This window comes from Sporobolomyces koalae (genome assembly GCF_050403365.1).
Source record: "Sporobolomyces koalae JCM15063 DNA, S_koalae_JCM15063T_v1_ctg23, whole genome shotgun sequence".
NCBI classification, from domain to species: Eukaryota; Fungi; Basidiomycota; class Microbotryomycetes; order Sporidiobolales; family Sporidiobolaceae; genus Sporobolomyces; species Sporobolomyces koalae.
In genome coordinates this window covers 137,361-150,185 of record NW_027481748.1, presented here as the reverse complement: position 1 = coordinate 150,185, position 12,825 = coordinate 137,361, and the positions used below count along the sequence as shown (strand labels likewise).

At 53.3% G+C, this 12,825-nt stretch overlaps 6 protein-coding genes across 6 annotated transcripts; 3 read left to right on the top strand and 3 right to left on the bottom strand.

Moving 5' to 3' along the window:
- Positions 1 to 82: 82 nt before the first annotated feature.
- GPI14 (glycosylphosphatidylinositol-alpha 1,4 mannosyltransferase I) lies at positions 83 to 1,559 on the top strand (the record flags this gene model as incomplete). Its single annotated transcript, XM_076679486.1, has 4 exons — positions 83 to 771; positions 849 to 1,146; positions 1,244 to 1,345; positions 1,425 to 1,559. 4 exons carry the CDS (start codon positions 83 to 85, stop codon positions 1,557 to 1,559), a joined length of 1,224 nt encoding a protein of 407 aa, XP_076533394.1.
- Positions 1,560 to 1,733: 174 nt separating this feature from the next.
- Positions 1,734 to 2,768, bottom strand: JCM15063_002097 (SDR family oxidoreductase; the record flags this gene model as incomplete). Its single annotated transcript, XM_076679485.1, has 4 exons — positions 1,734 to 2,022; positions 2,098 to 2,297; positions 2,348 to 2,407; positions 2,490 to 2,768. The coding sequence occupies 4 exons, from the start codon at positions 2,766 to 2,768 to the stop codon at positions 1,734 to 1,736; spliced, it is 828 nt and encodes a 275-aa protein (XP_076533393.1).
- A 278-nt stretch (positions 2,769 to 3,046) lies between these two features.
- Positions 3,047 to 4,769, top strand: JCM15063_002096 (CaiB/BaiF CoA transferase family protein; the record flags this gene model as incomplete). The annotated part of the gene is made up of 7 exons (XM_076679484.1): positions 3,047 to 3,115; positions 3,171 to 3,243; positions 3,313 to 3,536; positions 3,593 to 3,689; positions 3,754 to 4,131; positions 4,241 to 4,566; positions 4,662 to 4,769. The coding sequence occupies 7 exons, from the start codon at positions 3,047 to 3,049 to the stop codon at positions 4,767 to 4,769; spliced, it is 1,275 nt and encodes a 424-aa protein (XP_076533392.1).
- Positions 4,770 to 5,160: 391 nt separating this feature from the next.
- Positions 5,161 to 7,189, bottom strand: JCM15063_002095 (uncharacterized protein; the record flags this gene model as incomplete). The annotated part of the gene is made up of 9 exons (XM_076679483.1): positions 5,161 to 5,383; positions 5,461 to 5,529; positions 5,595 to 5,667; positions 5,737 to 5,936; positions 6,009 to 6,307; positions 6,382 to 6,490; positions 6,553 to 6,728; positions 6,814 to 6,982; positions 7,044 to 7,189. 9 exons carry the CDS (start codon positions 7,187 to 7,189, stop codon positions 5,161 to 5,163), a joined length of 1,464 nt encoding a protein of 487 aa, XP_076533391.1.
- An 885-nt stretch (positions 7,190 to 8,074) lies between these two features.
- YIP5 (Yip5p) lies at positions 8,075 to 9,325 on the bottom strand (the record flags this gene model as incomplete). The annotated part of the gene is made up of 6 exons (XM_076679482.1): positions 8,075 to 8,383; positions 8,461 to 8,593; positions 8,658 to 8,793; positions 8,858 to 8,971; positions 9,036 to 9,200; positions 9,265 to 9,325. 6 exons carry the CDS (start codon positions 9,323 to 9,325, stop codon positions 8,075 to 8,077), a joined length of 918 nt encoding a protein of 305 aa, XP_076533390.1.
- An 853-nt stretch (positions 9,326 to 10,178) lies between these two features.
- On the top strand, positions 10,179 to 12,463 carry JCM15063_002093 (uncharacterized protein; the record flags this gene model as incomplete). The annotated part of the gene is made up of 7 exons (XM_076679481.1): positions 10,179 to 10,424; positions 10,483 to 10,569; positions 10,655 to 11,182; positions 11,257 to 11,562; positions 11,626 to 11,706; positions 11,782 to 12,294; positions 12,371 to 12,463. The coding sequence occupies 7 exons, from the start codon at positions 10,179 to 10,181 to the stop codon at positions 12,461 to 12,463; spliced, it is 1,854 nt and encodes a 617-aa protein (XP_076533389.1).
- Positions 12,464 to 12,825: the final 362 nt, after the last annotated feature.

The following is a 12,825-nucleotide window of genomic DNA, read 5'->3' as shown; positions in this document are numbered from 1 at the left end:
GGACCCACAAGTGCAGCCGATTCGATGAAGATGGGGATACAAAAGCGATTTCCGTCGCGGGGCTTCTCTTGTTTCGGCTCGCATGCGCTTCAGGGTCGCACTCGTCTTGGGCGTATTGCTCCGAGGCGCGTTACTCTTGTGGGGTTCCTACCAGGACGTATATGGCGCAGTCAAGTACACCGACATCGACTATGGAGTGTTCAGTGACGCCGCTGCATGCGTCGTCGCATCTCGCTCACACGCGCACTGTTCGGTAGCCCAGGGTCCATGGGCACCGTCATGGTTAGGCGATCCGTATGCGCGCGCGACGTACCGCTACACGCCTCTGCTCGCCCTTTTGTTGATCCCGAATCGGATCGGATTCCCGTTGTTTGGCAAGGTGCTATTCGCAGCGAGCGATTTGGTCGTCGCCTGGCTCCTCTATCGACTCATGCGACGACGAGGTACGACGCCGACGAGCGCATCCAACACGGTCGCCATGACTTGGCTCCTGAATCCCATGATTGCCAACATTTCGACTCGAGGCAGTAGCGAATCAATCGTTGGGGCTCTCGTCGTCGCAACCTTGAGCCTCACGCAAGAACACAAGTGGGATCGTGCAGCAGTCTTGTATGGATTAGCAGTACATTTCAAAATCTTTCCCGTCATTTACGGTTCGAGCTTGCTCGGGGTGACCCTCTCGCGTCCAACTTTTTCGTGGACGAGGCCGATTCGCTTCGCGCTCGTCAGCTTGACATCGTTCATGTCACTGAACCTAGTCATGTACCTTCTGTGAGTCCATCTCGCCGTGTTTCACAAAAGGTAGAGCAGTAGGGATTTGACCTCTTTTTCGTGTGCGTACTGGCCAGGTGGGGCAAACCCTTCATCGACGAGACGTACCTGTACCATCTCTCCCGTCTGGACCATCGACACAATTTCTCTCCCTATTTCTACCCGTACTACCTCGCATCGGCGGCACCTTCGAACAGTGTCCAAATCTCGAGCTCGATCCTACATCGATTCGCAGCTCATCCTCTCGCAGCGTTCTTGCCTCAGATGGTCTTGTCGATCGGACTCGGGTTCGTGTTTGGGACTCGAGACTTGGCGTATGCCTGGTTTGTACAAACTTTTGCGTTTATCACGTTTAACAAAGTCTGTACTTCTCAGGTATGTCTCTCTCTCTCTCTTCCCCACCTTCTCCTCATCGTCACAAGTAGAGAGAGAGAAAGCTGAACCTTTTTTGGGGTGTATGAGCGTTTTTCAGTATTTCCTGTGGTACTTGTGGTTGCTTCCTCCAGCTCTCTCACGTTTGCACTTTTCTCCTACAAGAGCAATCACGACAATTTCGATTTGGATCCTGTCCCAAGTGAGTCTCCTTGCATCCTTGATCAATTTCGATTCTGGTCATTCGGTTTTTTTTGAACCCGTTTTTGTTTTTACGCAAGGCGGTATGGCTCTCACAAGCGTACAACCTCGAGATTGTCGGTACGGGAGGGTACTTGCCCGTGTGGTTCGCTGGATTATGGTTCTTTGTCAGCCAGATTTGGGTTCTTCGAGAGATCCTCGTGGCGTTTCGATGAACAAAATAATCACCAAGGTCAGTCCCCTCTCTCTCTCAAGAAGATTGCTTTGAGAAAGAAATGCGCCAGAGATTGCAATTTCCGTATTGACACGTTTCAACAGATATTTGTAGAAAAAGACATACACGAAAGAAAAGTTGTCATTGTAATCAGATGTTTTCGGGGTATCATTTTTTACCACGGGATGTCTTTACCCGCGTAATCGACAAATCTACCCCCATCCTCTCTCTTGAGGTTCCCAATCACTTGCAACAATTTTCTCGTTGCGGTTTCAGCATCATGAACGCCTTCCTTCTTGCCCGCATCACTCTCTCGAGTCCAAGGTTTCGACAAGTTGGTCCCAACGACCGTTCCTGGATGTAACGCGACTGCGATTGAAGGAGTTGAACGAAGTTCGAGTTCTCGTTGCAACGTCGCGATCACTTGGTTCGTCGCCGCTTTCGAAGCTCGGTACCCGATCCAACTAGAGAGAGAGAAGAGTAGGATTGTTAGACCCGGAAAGAGTGCAAAGCGGTAGAGAGATAGAGGGGAGACTAACCCGCCTTTCTTGTTGTCCCCAATCGATCCGATCCTCGCAGTGAGACTCGCAAACACTCCCAACCCAGGTTGAACATACCCTTGAGCAGGATCCTCAGACTCGGACGATGAAGCAGCCGCCGAGGAAGATTTGAGGTCATTCTTTTTCGGAAGGAGTGGGTAGAAATGTTTCAACGTGAGCAAGTGAGCAAACGTGTTGAGCTGAAAAGACGGGGTCAGCGAGGCTCGTGTTCACGTTTAACATGACGCACTTGGAACGATTCGAGAAGTTGGTCCGAATTGACTTCGGCGACAGATTTGTCGGCATGAAGCTGCGGAGATCAACATTTCGTACGTGAGTCGAACGGTCGAGTACGAGAGTGGTAAGGGCAATGACAGGCGTCAAGACTCAACGACTCCCGAAGCATTGATCAACAATCGGAGACTCTTGTCTCCAAAATCCTTCCTAACTTGTGCCGCGGCTTTCTCGATCGTGCTCTCGTGTTTGGCATCGACTTCCAACAACTTGAGTCGACTGTCATCGATTTTGAGGTCGTCGCCCAAGATGGCACGTTTCGCCGCGGACGGGTCACGAGAAGTTGCGACGATCGAGAGGTTGGTGTTTTTGAGGAGGTGACGAGCAAAGTGTGAACCGATCGCACCTCCTGCTCCTTGAATAACTGCGACAGACATGTTTGAGATGGGGGAATCGATGAGAAGAGAGAGCTCAGGAGGCGACGGAAAGTGAACAATCGTGATTCACGATGACGATCCTGGCTGACTTACGGATCGGACAGGGGTCAAGATCTGGCTACCGGTTCGCAGTTTCTCCCCGCGGCCGATTAGGTGGGGAAAATCTATTCGACCCTACAGGAGCCTCTCGCTTAGAACCAAAGTCAAGGATGTTGGCACGGCTGCCGCATAGCTTGCGCACTTCGACCAAGAGATGGATCTCGATTTCGCAACCAGCGATGCCTCCTCCGCTCGAAGGAATCAGAGTGCTTGATCTCACTCGCGTGCTTGCCGGTCCCTATGCCACCGTGAGCAACCCACTTCCACGAGAGTATTTGCGCCAAGCTGACTCACAGACGCTAGATGATGCTGGCTGACCTTGGTGCCGACGTGTTGAAAATCGAACGACCGACGGGAGGCGACGACACTCGCGCTTGTACGTGTCCTGAACCTGCTGTACCATATCGACGCCTCTCTGATTCAGAATTGCTCGAAACAAATTTAGGGAATCCACCTTCTGCTCCGCTGATCGACCTGCCTCCAACTCCTCCCTCGTCTCCCTCGCCTGAAGGCCAACCCTCGTTGCGCACCGAAGACTGGAACTCGTTACCGCCTGAATCGGCGTACTTCTTGCAAGCGAACCGAGGGAAGCGTAGTTTGGGACTCGATTTCAAACAGGAAGCAGGGAAAGAGATCCTGAGACAACTCGTCAAACAGGCTGACGTCCTCGTAAGACGGCTCTCCTCTTTCCACAGGAAGCTGCGACTGACCATTTTCATTGTCAGGTTGAAAACTATGTACCTGGGAAACTCGCCGAAATGGGATTCGGGTACGAAGATTGCAAGAAGCTCAATCCGAAATTGATCTATGCTTCAGTTTCAGGTGCGTCACTCTTCGCAAGGACCTGTCTTCCCACGAGTCAAGAGTCTCAAGTATTCTCGTGTAGGCTACGGTCAATCGGGACCTTACTCGCGCAATCCCGGCTACGATGTCAACATTGAGGCCGAAGCGGGACTCATGCACATCACGGGAGAACCGACCGGTCCACCCGTCAAGGTAGGAGTCGCAATCACCGATTTGACGACCGGTCTGTACGTCAAAGGTGCGATCCTCGCCGCGTTGTTCGGCAGGACTCGAACTGGACAAGGAGTTCACATCGATGCCAACTTGTTCGATTCTCAAATCGCTTCCCTCGCCAACATTGCGAGCAACTATTTGATCGCAGGTCAAGAAGCGACGAGACAAGGTACTTCTCACCCGAGTATCGTACCGTACCAAGTGTTTAGTACCAAGGATGGATTCATCATGATCGGAGCAGGCAATGGTGAGATTCACCCCCTCCTGAACCGCGCTCTCTTTCTCGCTGTTGACATTCAATTGAACTCGACCCGGCAAATCCCCTCGCGTGTGTGTTCCCTGGACCGGAAAAACAGATTCACAATTCAAAAAATTCTCGACCATCCTCGAACGACCAGAGTGGTACACCGATCCAAAGTACTCGACCAATTCGTCTCGAGTTGCGAATCGCAAAGAGCTCGTCGAACTGATCACTCGAGCGCTTTCGGAACAACCAACGTCGTACTGGCTCGAACACTTGAAAGGACATGGGTTCCCTTTCGCTCCAGTCAACGACATCAAAGGCACTTTTGACCATCCTCAAACGCAAGCGAGGGACCTTGTGAGAGAAATGGAACATCCGAGAGCGGGCAAGATCAAACTCGTGGCACCTGCCATCATGTACAATGGTCAACGTATGAAGGTGAGCAGCACCTATGGCTCGAGCCTGATCTCCTTTGTTTCTCTCCTGCCATAGACTCTTGCTGACGTGGGAGTGTTGTTGTTCCGATTTGGTAGTTCTCGAGACCACCTCCTGTACTCCGACAACACACCGTCGAAGTTCTTCGAGAATTAGGGATTTCAGATGACAAGATTGCGCAACTGCAACAGTCCAATGTGGTTTGAACCCATTCCAGATGTATTGGGTGATTTGCCAATGAAAAATGAAAAAAGAGTTGTTGCAAGATCAAATTGTGTTCTTCGAGATCGACCATTTGTTGCGTGTAGGGACGCGTACACACGAGAAACCACGCAGATACTTCTTCTCATCAGGAGAATCGAATGTGCATAGACATCGTTTGAAGTGCGAGTAGTTTGTTTCATAACAGGATTGGGAAGACACATCGATGAGAGAGGGTTGAAAACCCATGAAGAATTGACCTGATATACAAAAAGGGAATGTACGACAACTTGGGAGTTCAAAAAGAGACCGACAAAGACAGATTGAAACAGCTTATCCTCCTTCCACAGGCAGGAAAACATGCCACCAGGACCCCAAACATCTTGAAACCCCAGTTTAGAGAGTGTAACGGAACGTCTCACTTCCCTCGATCACTCGTTCACCTCGATCGGCTTGACCGTTACGAATTCGGAAGTAGGTCGTGAGAGTCGCGAGCAAGACGAGGATTCCGAATTGACATCCGATCGTCGCCCACATTCCGGGGAGGTACAACGGGTAGTCTTTTTGGCGGAACACGAGCGAAGCAAAGATACCACCGACACCTCCGAGGCCGACCGTGCTGTGTCGAGAGAGAAAGGGAGAGTCAGTACGAATGCTGTACCGAGAGGAAGGAAAAAGGCGTCTAGAGTAACGTACATGGCAGAAGTGACAGCTCGCTTCGAGTGGGAACGGACGTTGTTAGCAGAGTAAGTGAGAGCGGCAGGACTGAGCAAGAGACAAATGCAGAGTCAGTAAAAGGATACCTAGAACCAGAAGGACCAATGACTTACACGTTGGACTGAGCTCCGGCGATGACAAGGAAGGATCCAAAGTAACGAACACCGAGAGGCTTGGTGTAGGCCACTGCAAAGATTCGCGACAAGTAAAAGTCAGCTCGGAGAATTCCAAGAAAGGGAGGGGTCTCGAACTGACTGATGAAGAGACCGGTGAAGCAGACGCAAGCCGAAATCGCGATAAAGACGGCACGGTTCTTGCGCTTGTCAGAGATGACGGCGGATGCAAAGGTGTACATGGCGGCGAAGACGTAAGGGGGAGCCGAGAGACAGAGCGAGAGCTTGGTGTCGTATCCTCCTCCAGCGAGGATGACGGGAAGGAAGTACGAGAAGGCGTAACTAGATGTACGTGCGGCGTGAGTCAATCGCTCCGAGATGCAGCGCGGCAGCATTAGAGGAAACAAGACTCACGCAGGCATGGTCGAGAAGCAGAAGATTAATCCGAACGCCCAGAGTTTGAGGTCGGTCGCGTGCTTGAACGCCTTGGTGAGGGTGAACTTGTCCGCCTCGGCATCACCACGATCGGCGTTGACACGAGCTTGAACGAACTCGCGCTCATCGGACTTGAGGAAGCTGGCGCGATCGGGGAAGTCGACGACAAAGATGACGGCGAGAACACCGAGCACGATCGTGATGATACCGAACAACAGGAAGATCCAACGCCACGCGGCGAGTCCAGCCTTGCCACCGAGTCGAGACATGCCGTAACCCTGAAAAAGGCAAGGATGCGTGAGCGGCCGCGGCAGGATACATATTTGCAGAAGGGATGAAATCCGTGGCGTACGATGATGTTGGAGAATCCCGAGATGACCATCGAAGTCAGGTAAAAGAAACTCATGCGCTTCTGGAGCTCGTGACGAGTGTACCAGCACGAGATCAAATAGACGCAAGATCTGGTCACGACGACGACGATCAGCTACGAACGATCAAACGATCTGAACGGGCGGTCACTGACGGGAAGAATCCCGACTCGAGCAGACCAAGTAGAAAACGGCACGCGAGGAGCTGTTCCCAGTTCTTGACAAAGGCCATGCCGAGCATGACGGAACCCCATAGGATCGTGATTGTCGAGAGGAGCGCGCGGGGACCAATCTTGCGCGACAGCAGGGCGGCGGGAAGCTCAAAGATGATCTGTGACAGGTAGTGTCAGCGAGAGTGTGCGTGACCGAGTCATCCGTCGGTGGGGGCAGGAAAGAAAAAAGGGGTTCGAGCTCACGTAGGGCACAAAGAAGATGAGGGTGATGATTGAGTAGCGCTCGCCGACCGTCAGTTTGAGGTCCTTGGCCATGCCGGCGACGCGCGCGACTGAAATGTTTGTCCGGTCGATGAGGGAAACAGCATAGATGGCAGACAGAATGATCAACAAGCGACGATCAATTTTTTTGCTGCAGGGAGCGACTCGATCAGCTCGTGACACCTTGCAGACCTCGCTGCGAGTCGACTTACATGGTCTGCTTCTTGAACTCGTCCGAAACTTGGAGTGCTGGGTCATCTTCGCGGCTGCTGGCGTGTCCGGCAGCTGCGTATTCGGCGTGTTCGATCTTTCCCTTCTCTTCAAAGCTGTTTGAATCGGTCGATGCGAGGTTGTTCATGTCGATCTACTGGTGCAGAGATAGATGAGAGGATGAGAGAGGGAGAGAGAGAGAATCTGGGGAAATGCTCTCGATCGTCCTCCTTTCCAAGAGAGTTTCGTGGCAAGTGGGGGCCACTCACTTCCTTTGTGCGGGTCTCCAGGGGGCCCCAACATTTCGATTGGGAGGTTCTCTTGGCACTCGGAGAATTTCGAACGGTCGTAGGAAGGCAAGAGTGGTACCTTTGCCAAGCTTTCCTTGAGCGTTTCTCGTGGTGATCGACGCGAAAAACACGCCGCCGGACCGCGATCTCGTTCGCTCCCAAGCGAGGGAACCTCGCCACCGATGTGAATTTGTACGCATAACCTCCAGTCCCGGTTCGTGCACCCGGGCCTGGCTCGCTCGCTTCGGAGAGAAGCCCTCGCGGGTCAGCTGAGAAGTAAATTAAATATTGGGAAGGACCTGTTGCCAAGACCTCGCTTTCGGCTGCAACATGTACCCGAACACGACCTCGTCAGTACGGACGAGGCGGAGATCAAGTACGATAGACGGCGAGGGACCCGTTGTGGGCTCGGGACAGTTTTGTACGATAACATCTTCGGATATTTGCAGTCTGTCCTCTCCGAATTCTCTTGCACGCGTGGACAGACAAACCGTCACGACGTCAAGAAGAGGGGGCGAACTCGCGTGGGTTTGAGCTTTGCATCCAGACTGATCGAGGCTTTGTGAGCTCGGCCCGATTATCAACGGTTGAACCGCTTAATGCGAGTTTGCGCCTGCACAAAGTGGGTTGTCTGTCCGCTTCTTCGAGATCCGTCAACACTATCGCATTCTCGGTAGCGCGATAGACTGCACGGCAACCCGAACATGCGGGGGAAACAAGGAAGGTGTCGTTTCCAGTCCGATCTACAGAAACAGCCTCATTGTGTCTCCCTCGACTCCGCCAGCGCCGTCGCTTGGGGTCGGGGGTACTCCAGCTCCGATACCCTTGTCGGCGTTGAGGTTGCCACTGCCGCCTTCGAGGAAGGACCAGTACAACACGACTGCGAGCACGAGATGCAAGAATCCGACGATCACGACGAGCAGTCGAGCCGACACGTTGGGAGCGTTGGCGAGGATCGGGTAGAGGTTTCGCACGAGGAAGAAGAGCGAGAGCACCGTGCCGACAAACACGAAGAAGAGGCGAGCGGTCGTGGAGGGAATCAGCGAGAGCCACTGTAGATGGTGCATGGAACAGTTTCAGAGTCAGGTCGTGTTTGAGACGATGGATTGACTCGAACGGAAAGACTCACCGCAACGAGGATCCAGATGGTCGACGAGTAGCCGTATAGGCTGACGATCTCGACCGGGCTACGATCCGAAGCTCCTGCCCAGTACTTGATTGCAGCCCATACGAGGACGGGTAGTCCGAGGTAGTACGTGTAGCTGTGCAGACATGCAGAATGATGAGCCGTTGATTGCTTCCCTTAAAATCGCACATGACACTTACACGACCGAGGTCGCTGCTCCGAGTCGGGTAAAGTCGTAGGTGTACTCGAGACCGGCGAGGTACGCATTCACGGACGAGATAAGGGAGGATGTGAGGAAGAGGGAGAAGACGAGCGTCGTCGGAATCCAGAAAGGACCTGAACATGGCAAAGGGGTCAGCTCTCGGTGTCGGGGCACGTGGATGGACCTTGCTCCGCGCACCATATAGGTCGGGCACCCCAGAGAGCACGTCGTTGACGTAGTCTTCTTTGGGAATGAGCGTCTTGTAGCACCGCGTGAGGACGGTCAAGGTGTCGACATCAAACCAGCTCGAATCTGTGGACGCGAAGAATCGTCAGTGGATCAGACGCGGATCAGGTTTCGTTGTAACGCAGCTCACAGAAATCCAAGTTGAGCACTCCCCCGCTCTTGGTCGCGCCGTCTATTGTCGAACCGAAGCGCTGCTCCGCCTGATAGTACTCCCGCTGCGCCTGCATGCCCGGGGTTCCAGCAGGCGAGATACGACCCGAGGGTAGGTCGGACTGGATGGTCGAGTTGCCAAAGTCTGCGAGCTCAGTCCATGGTCAGCCCAGGCAAGCGGGGAGAGGAGTGACTCCCCACAAACTCGCCTTGAAAGGTGAGCGAGGACGAGTGGTCTTCGACATCGAACAGAGGCTCGCTTCTAGACATGGTGCTGCTTGTCGATAGTTCGAGCTGCGTACTGGCGCGAGCAAAGTTGACAAGCTGCGTTCGCGAGTCTCATCGCGTGTCACTCGTATCTTCATTGCCATCGATGCCTCTCGCTCTGACACCGACACGCCTAGATCCGTGCTTGTGCGAGACGACGCCTGCTATGTCTTCGAACACTGCACACCTGTGAACTTCGCCTCGTCACGCGTGTCAACCCGTCTCGCGCACCGCCATCACTTTCGAACGCACACCGCGATCTATCGACCCTGCTGCTGTACAAATGAACCATACCGAGCTCGCTCTTCGCTGCCGCCATTGTCACGCCTGCGTCACCGCTCGGGGTCGAATCTGATGAAATATTGCAGTCTTCCGAACTTCTGCTGCTTTGACCAGCAGCTTGAACGCAAGACTACTACATCGAAGCGCATCCTCTGGCGACCGACTGCTCCTAAGATCCTGACATCTGCAAGCTGAGTGAAGTCGCCTGTCATGAAGCAGAAAAGAAAAGCCTGCGGGCTCGGACCGCGCTCGTCAGACTCTCGATCCCCTCGCCTCGGAGGCGTTCGCTTGTCCTGGGTCCACGCTCGGAGCCATGAACGTTTCGTCATCGAAATATCAATAGCCCTGATCCTGTCTCGGACTTTGCTCGAGTCTCGGACAGCACTCTTCGGACTCTCGTTCCCCTCACCTCTTCCCTCGTCCGCGTGGAGTCGTGGATCATGCGGTATCGGACTTCGTACGGACCATGCTCTGGAAATCTGCTCAGGGCTCGTTCGCGTTCGAATTTTCGCTCTCTTTACTCATCTCCCTGTCCCGCTGGCCCCAGCGACTTCCTAGTTTGTCTCGAGCAGCAATGACCTCTTTGCATCGCCATCCTACTACTGTGGACAAGGCCAAACTTCTCGACTTAATCCGGGCGTCCCTCCGAGATCCGCACGTCACTGGAGATACGAAGTTCGATACAGTGCTCAAACCGGTCAGCGGTTGGATTGCGGCAGGATTTATCGCTATGAAAAACGGCGGAGTCAACAGTGACAACGAACAGCTGAGGCACTTTATTGGCGTACTGCTCGGAAGGGAGATGTCCAGCTCGGAATTCGTGAGTCACGCTAGAGCCACATCAGACCAGTGCTGGCTGACAATCATTGTTGTGGCAGCAAATCGAAAGCTTCTTTTTTGACGGTCCTGGCGAGGAGTCTTTGTACGCTCAGAACCTGAGTAACGTTCACCTAACTAGCGTTCAAGTAGGTCCCGTACCGTCCAGTATACATGTTCCTTTCGCGATGTTCACTGAGCACTGTGCGCTTAACGTGATGGGTACAAGTACAGCTCGCGCCGTTCCCCAATTCGCACGCCTCGATCACAATCACCGAGGCGCCACCGCAGGTTCTCCGTTTCAATTTCGACGATATCCCCGACCTTTTCCATCGACATACACCTGATTCGAGGGAGGGGCGAACCATCCTTGTACCGAAGAGCTACCTGTTCTTCACCTCGCGCCTCGAGATTCTCGGACGCGTGGGAGCCCACAGTGTGCGAGCATTCGACATTCTCTTCCAGATGGTGCTCTATTGGGCGAACCTCGATCCCGAACATGACTTGGCGCCTGAATGGCGTAGAAACGTCCAAACTCTGATCGAAAAAAAATCTGACCTAGGGCCGGTCCTCAGAAGGTGTATCGATTGCTGCAAGGCTCAGATTACCCACAATGTTCAGAAAACCCACAATGTTCTTTACCATGCGGTCAATTGGTGGACCGGCGGCGCTGGAGATCACATTGAGCGCTCGATCTTGAAGGATCACCTGACGCAGATGTTGGAGGAGCTCGGGAGCTTGTTGAGAATCACTCTCGAGCATGTGGCAAGTACTCTTCTCTTGACCAAATGCGAACGATGTTGCACTGACCCGCTCGGAATCCTTCGCCTGCTTAGGCGCAGCACGGACAGCAAATGAGGTCCGGAGGACAAGCAAGCAGCCCTTTCCAAGTGCAGGAGCATCAACCCTTTACGAGTCTCGACAAGGCCCCATTGATCAGCTTGATCGGGGCGGCATTGAGCGATCCGCGCATCACAGGCACAGCCGAACTAGGTCATTCCGGTCAACCTCTCGAGGCCGTCAATGGCTGGACAGCAGCGGGCATCATCGCTCTGCAACGTAACATCGTGGATGCTTCTGATCCCCGCATCAGAGATGACGTCAAATTGCTGCTCTTCAGGATGATGTCCAGCTCGGAATTCGTAGGTCACTCGACAGACTCAGTGGAGCACTGCTGGCTGACCGATCGTGGATGCATTCAACAGGTTTTCGAAAAAATAATCCTCCCTCGCTTCCCGTGCCCGAAAGGTGAGCGCTTCGAGCCAGGATCCCTGGAGAGCCGTCAGGTTGGTCCCGTGCCCTCTCAATCGCGCATGCCCTGCTTGTAGAGGTGATCGACCGTATGCCATACTGTTTGATAGGTACGCCTCGCGCTGGACTCGTCCACGAATACCTGGATCACAAATACCGTAGTGCAACCGCATGTTCTCCAGTTCGACTACGAAAATCACCACAACCTTTTTCAGGACTTTTACCCCGGTCCGAGCCCGGGACGCCGCATCCTCGTACCGAAGGCTTATCTCTTCTTCACCTCACGCCTTCGGATCCTGAGATCCCGAGATCTACCCGCTGTGAAGAGGTACAACCTGCTCTTCCAGATGGCGCTCTATTGGGCGAACCTCGGTCCCGCATATGAGCTGGCGAAAGAATGGCATGGCAATGTCGGAGCTCTGATGGGGCAGAATGCAGCAAGAAAGAGATTCCTCTGGCAATGTCTTGTGAGCTGCAAAGATCAGAAAGACGAGGTTCTCCTCGACGCGGTCAATTGGTGGATCCCCGGCGATGGAGGTGCTTCTGATCGCGGGATCTTGAAGGAGCACCTGCAGCAAATGTTGTTGGAGCTCGGGAACTTGTTGGAGGATACTATGAAGCTTGTGGCGAGTACTCTTCTCTCTTGAACAATTGCGAACGATGTTGCACTGACCGATTCGGAATCCTTCGCCTACTTAGGAGGCGGAGCAAATGAGGTTCGGAGGACAAGCAAGCGGTCCTTTCCATGCTCAGAGCCGCTCGCACCAGCAAGGACGCCATGGAGGCAACTAGAATTCCGAGCCCATTCTCCTTTTTTGTCTTTCTCTCTCGTTCAAACTGCGCTCTGCAAAGAATTTGTTTTTGTTTCTCGTGGACCTTGCAGCGGAGCCACGAGAACGAGCCATCCTTCTTTACGCATGCAAGGAAATGGGACTCATATGACGAGATTGCATCGTGACGGTCAAATGCGATGGGGAGAAATTCTTTTCTAAACAGACACTCATTGTACAAACATGCGAGTATCGGATTCTTCTGTTCGAATCGAAAGCTTCCATTCGAACACCTACAAACACTGGAAGCCAAGATTGAGCTAAAACTCCGGTATTGAACCGAAAGAAAAAAGCATTCAAGTAACGGGTTGTCGAGGAAAGAGG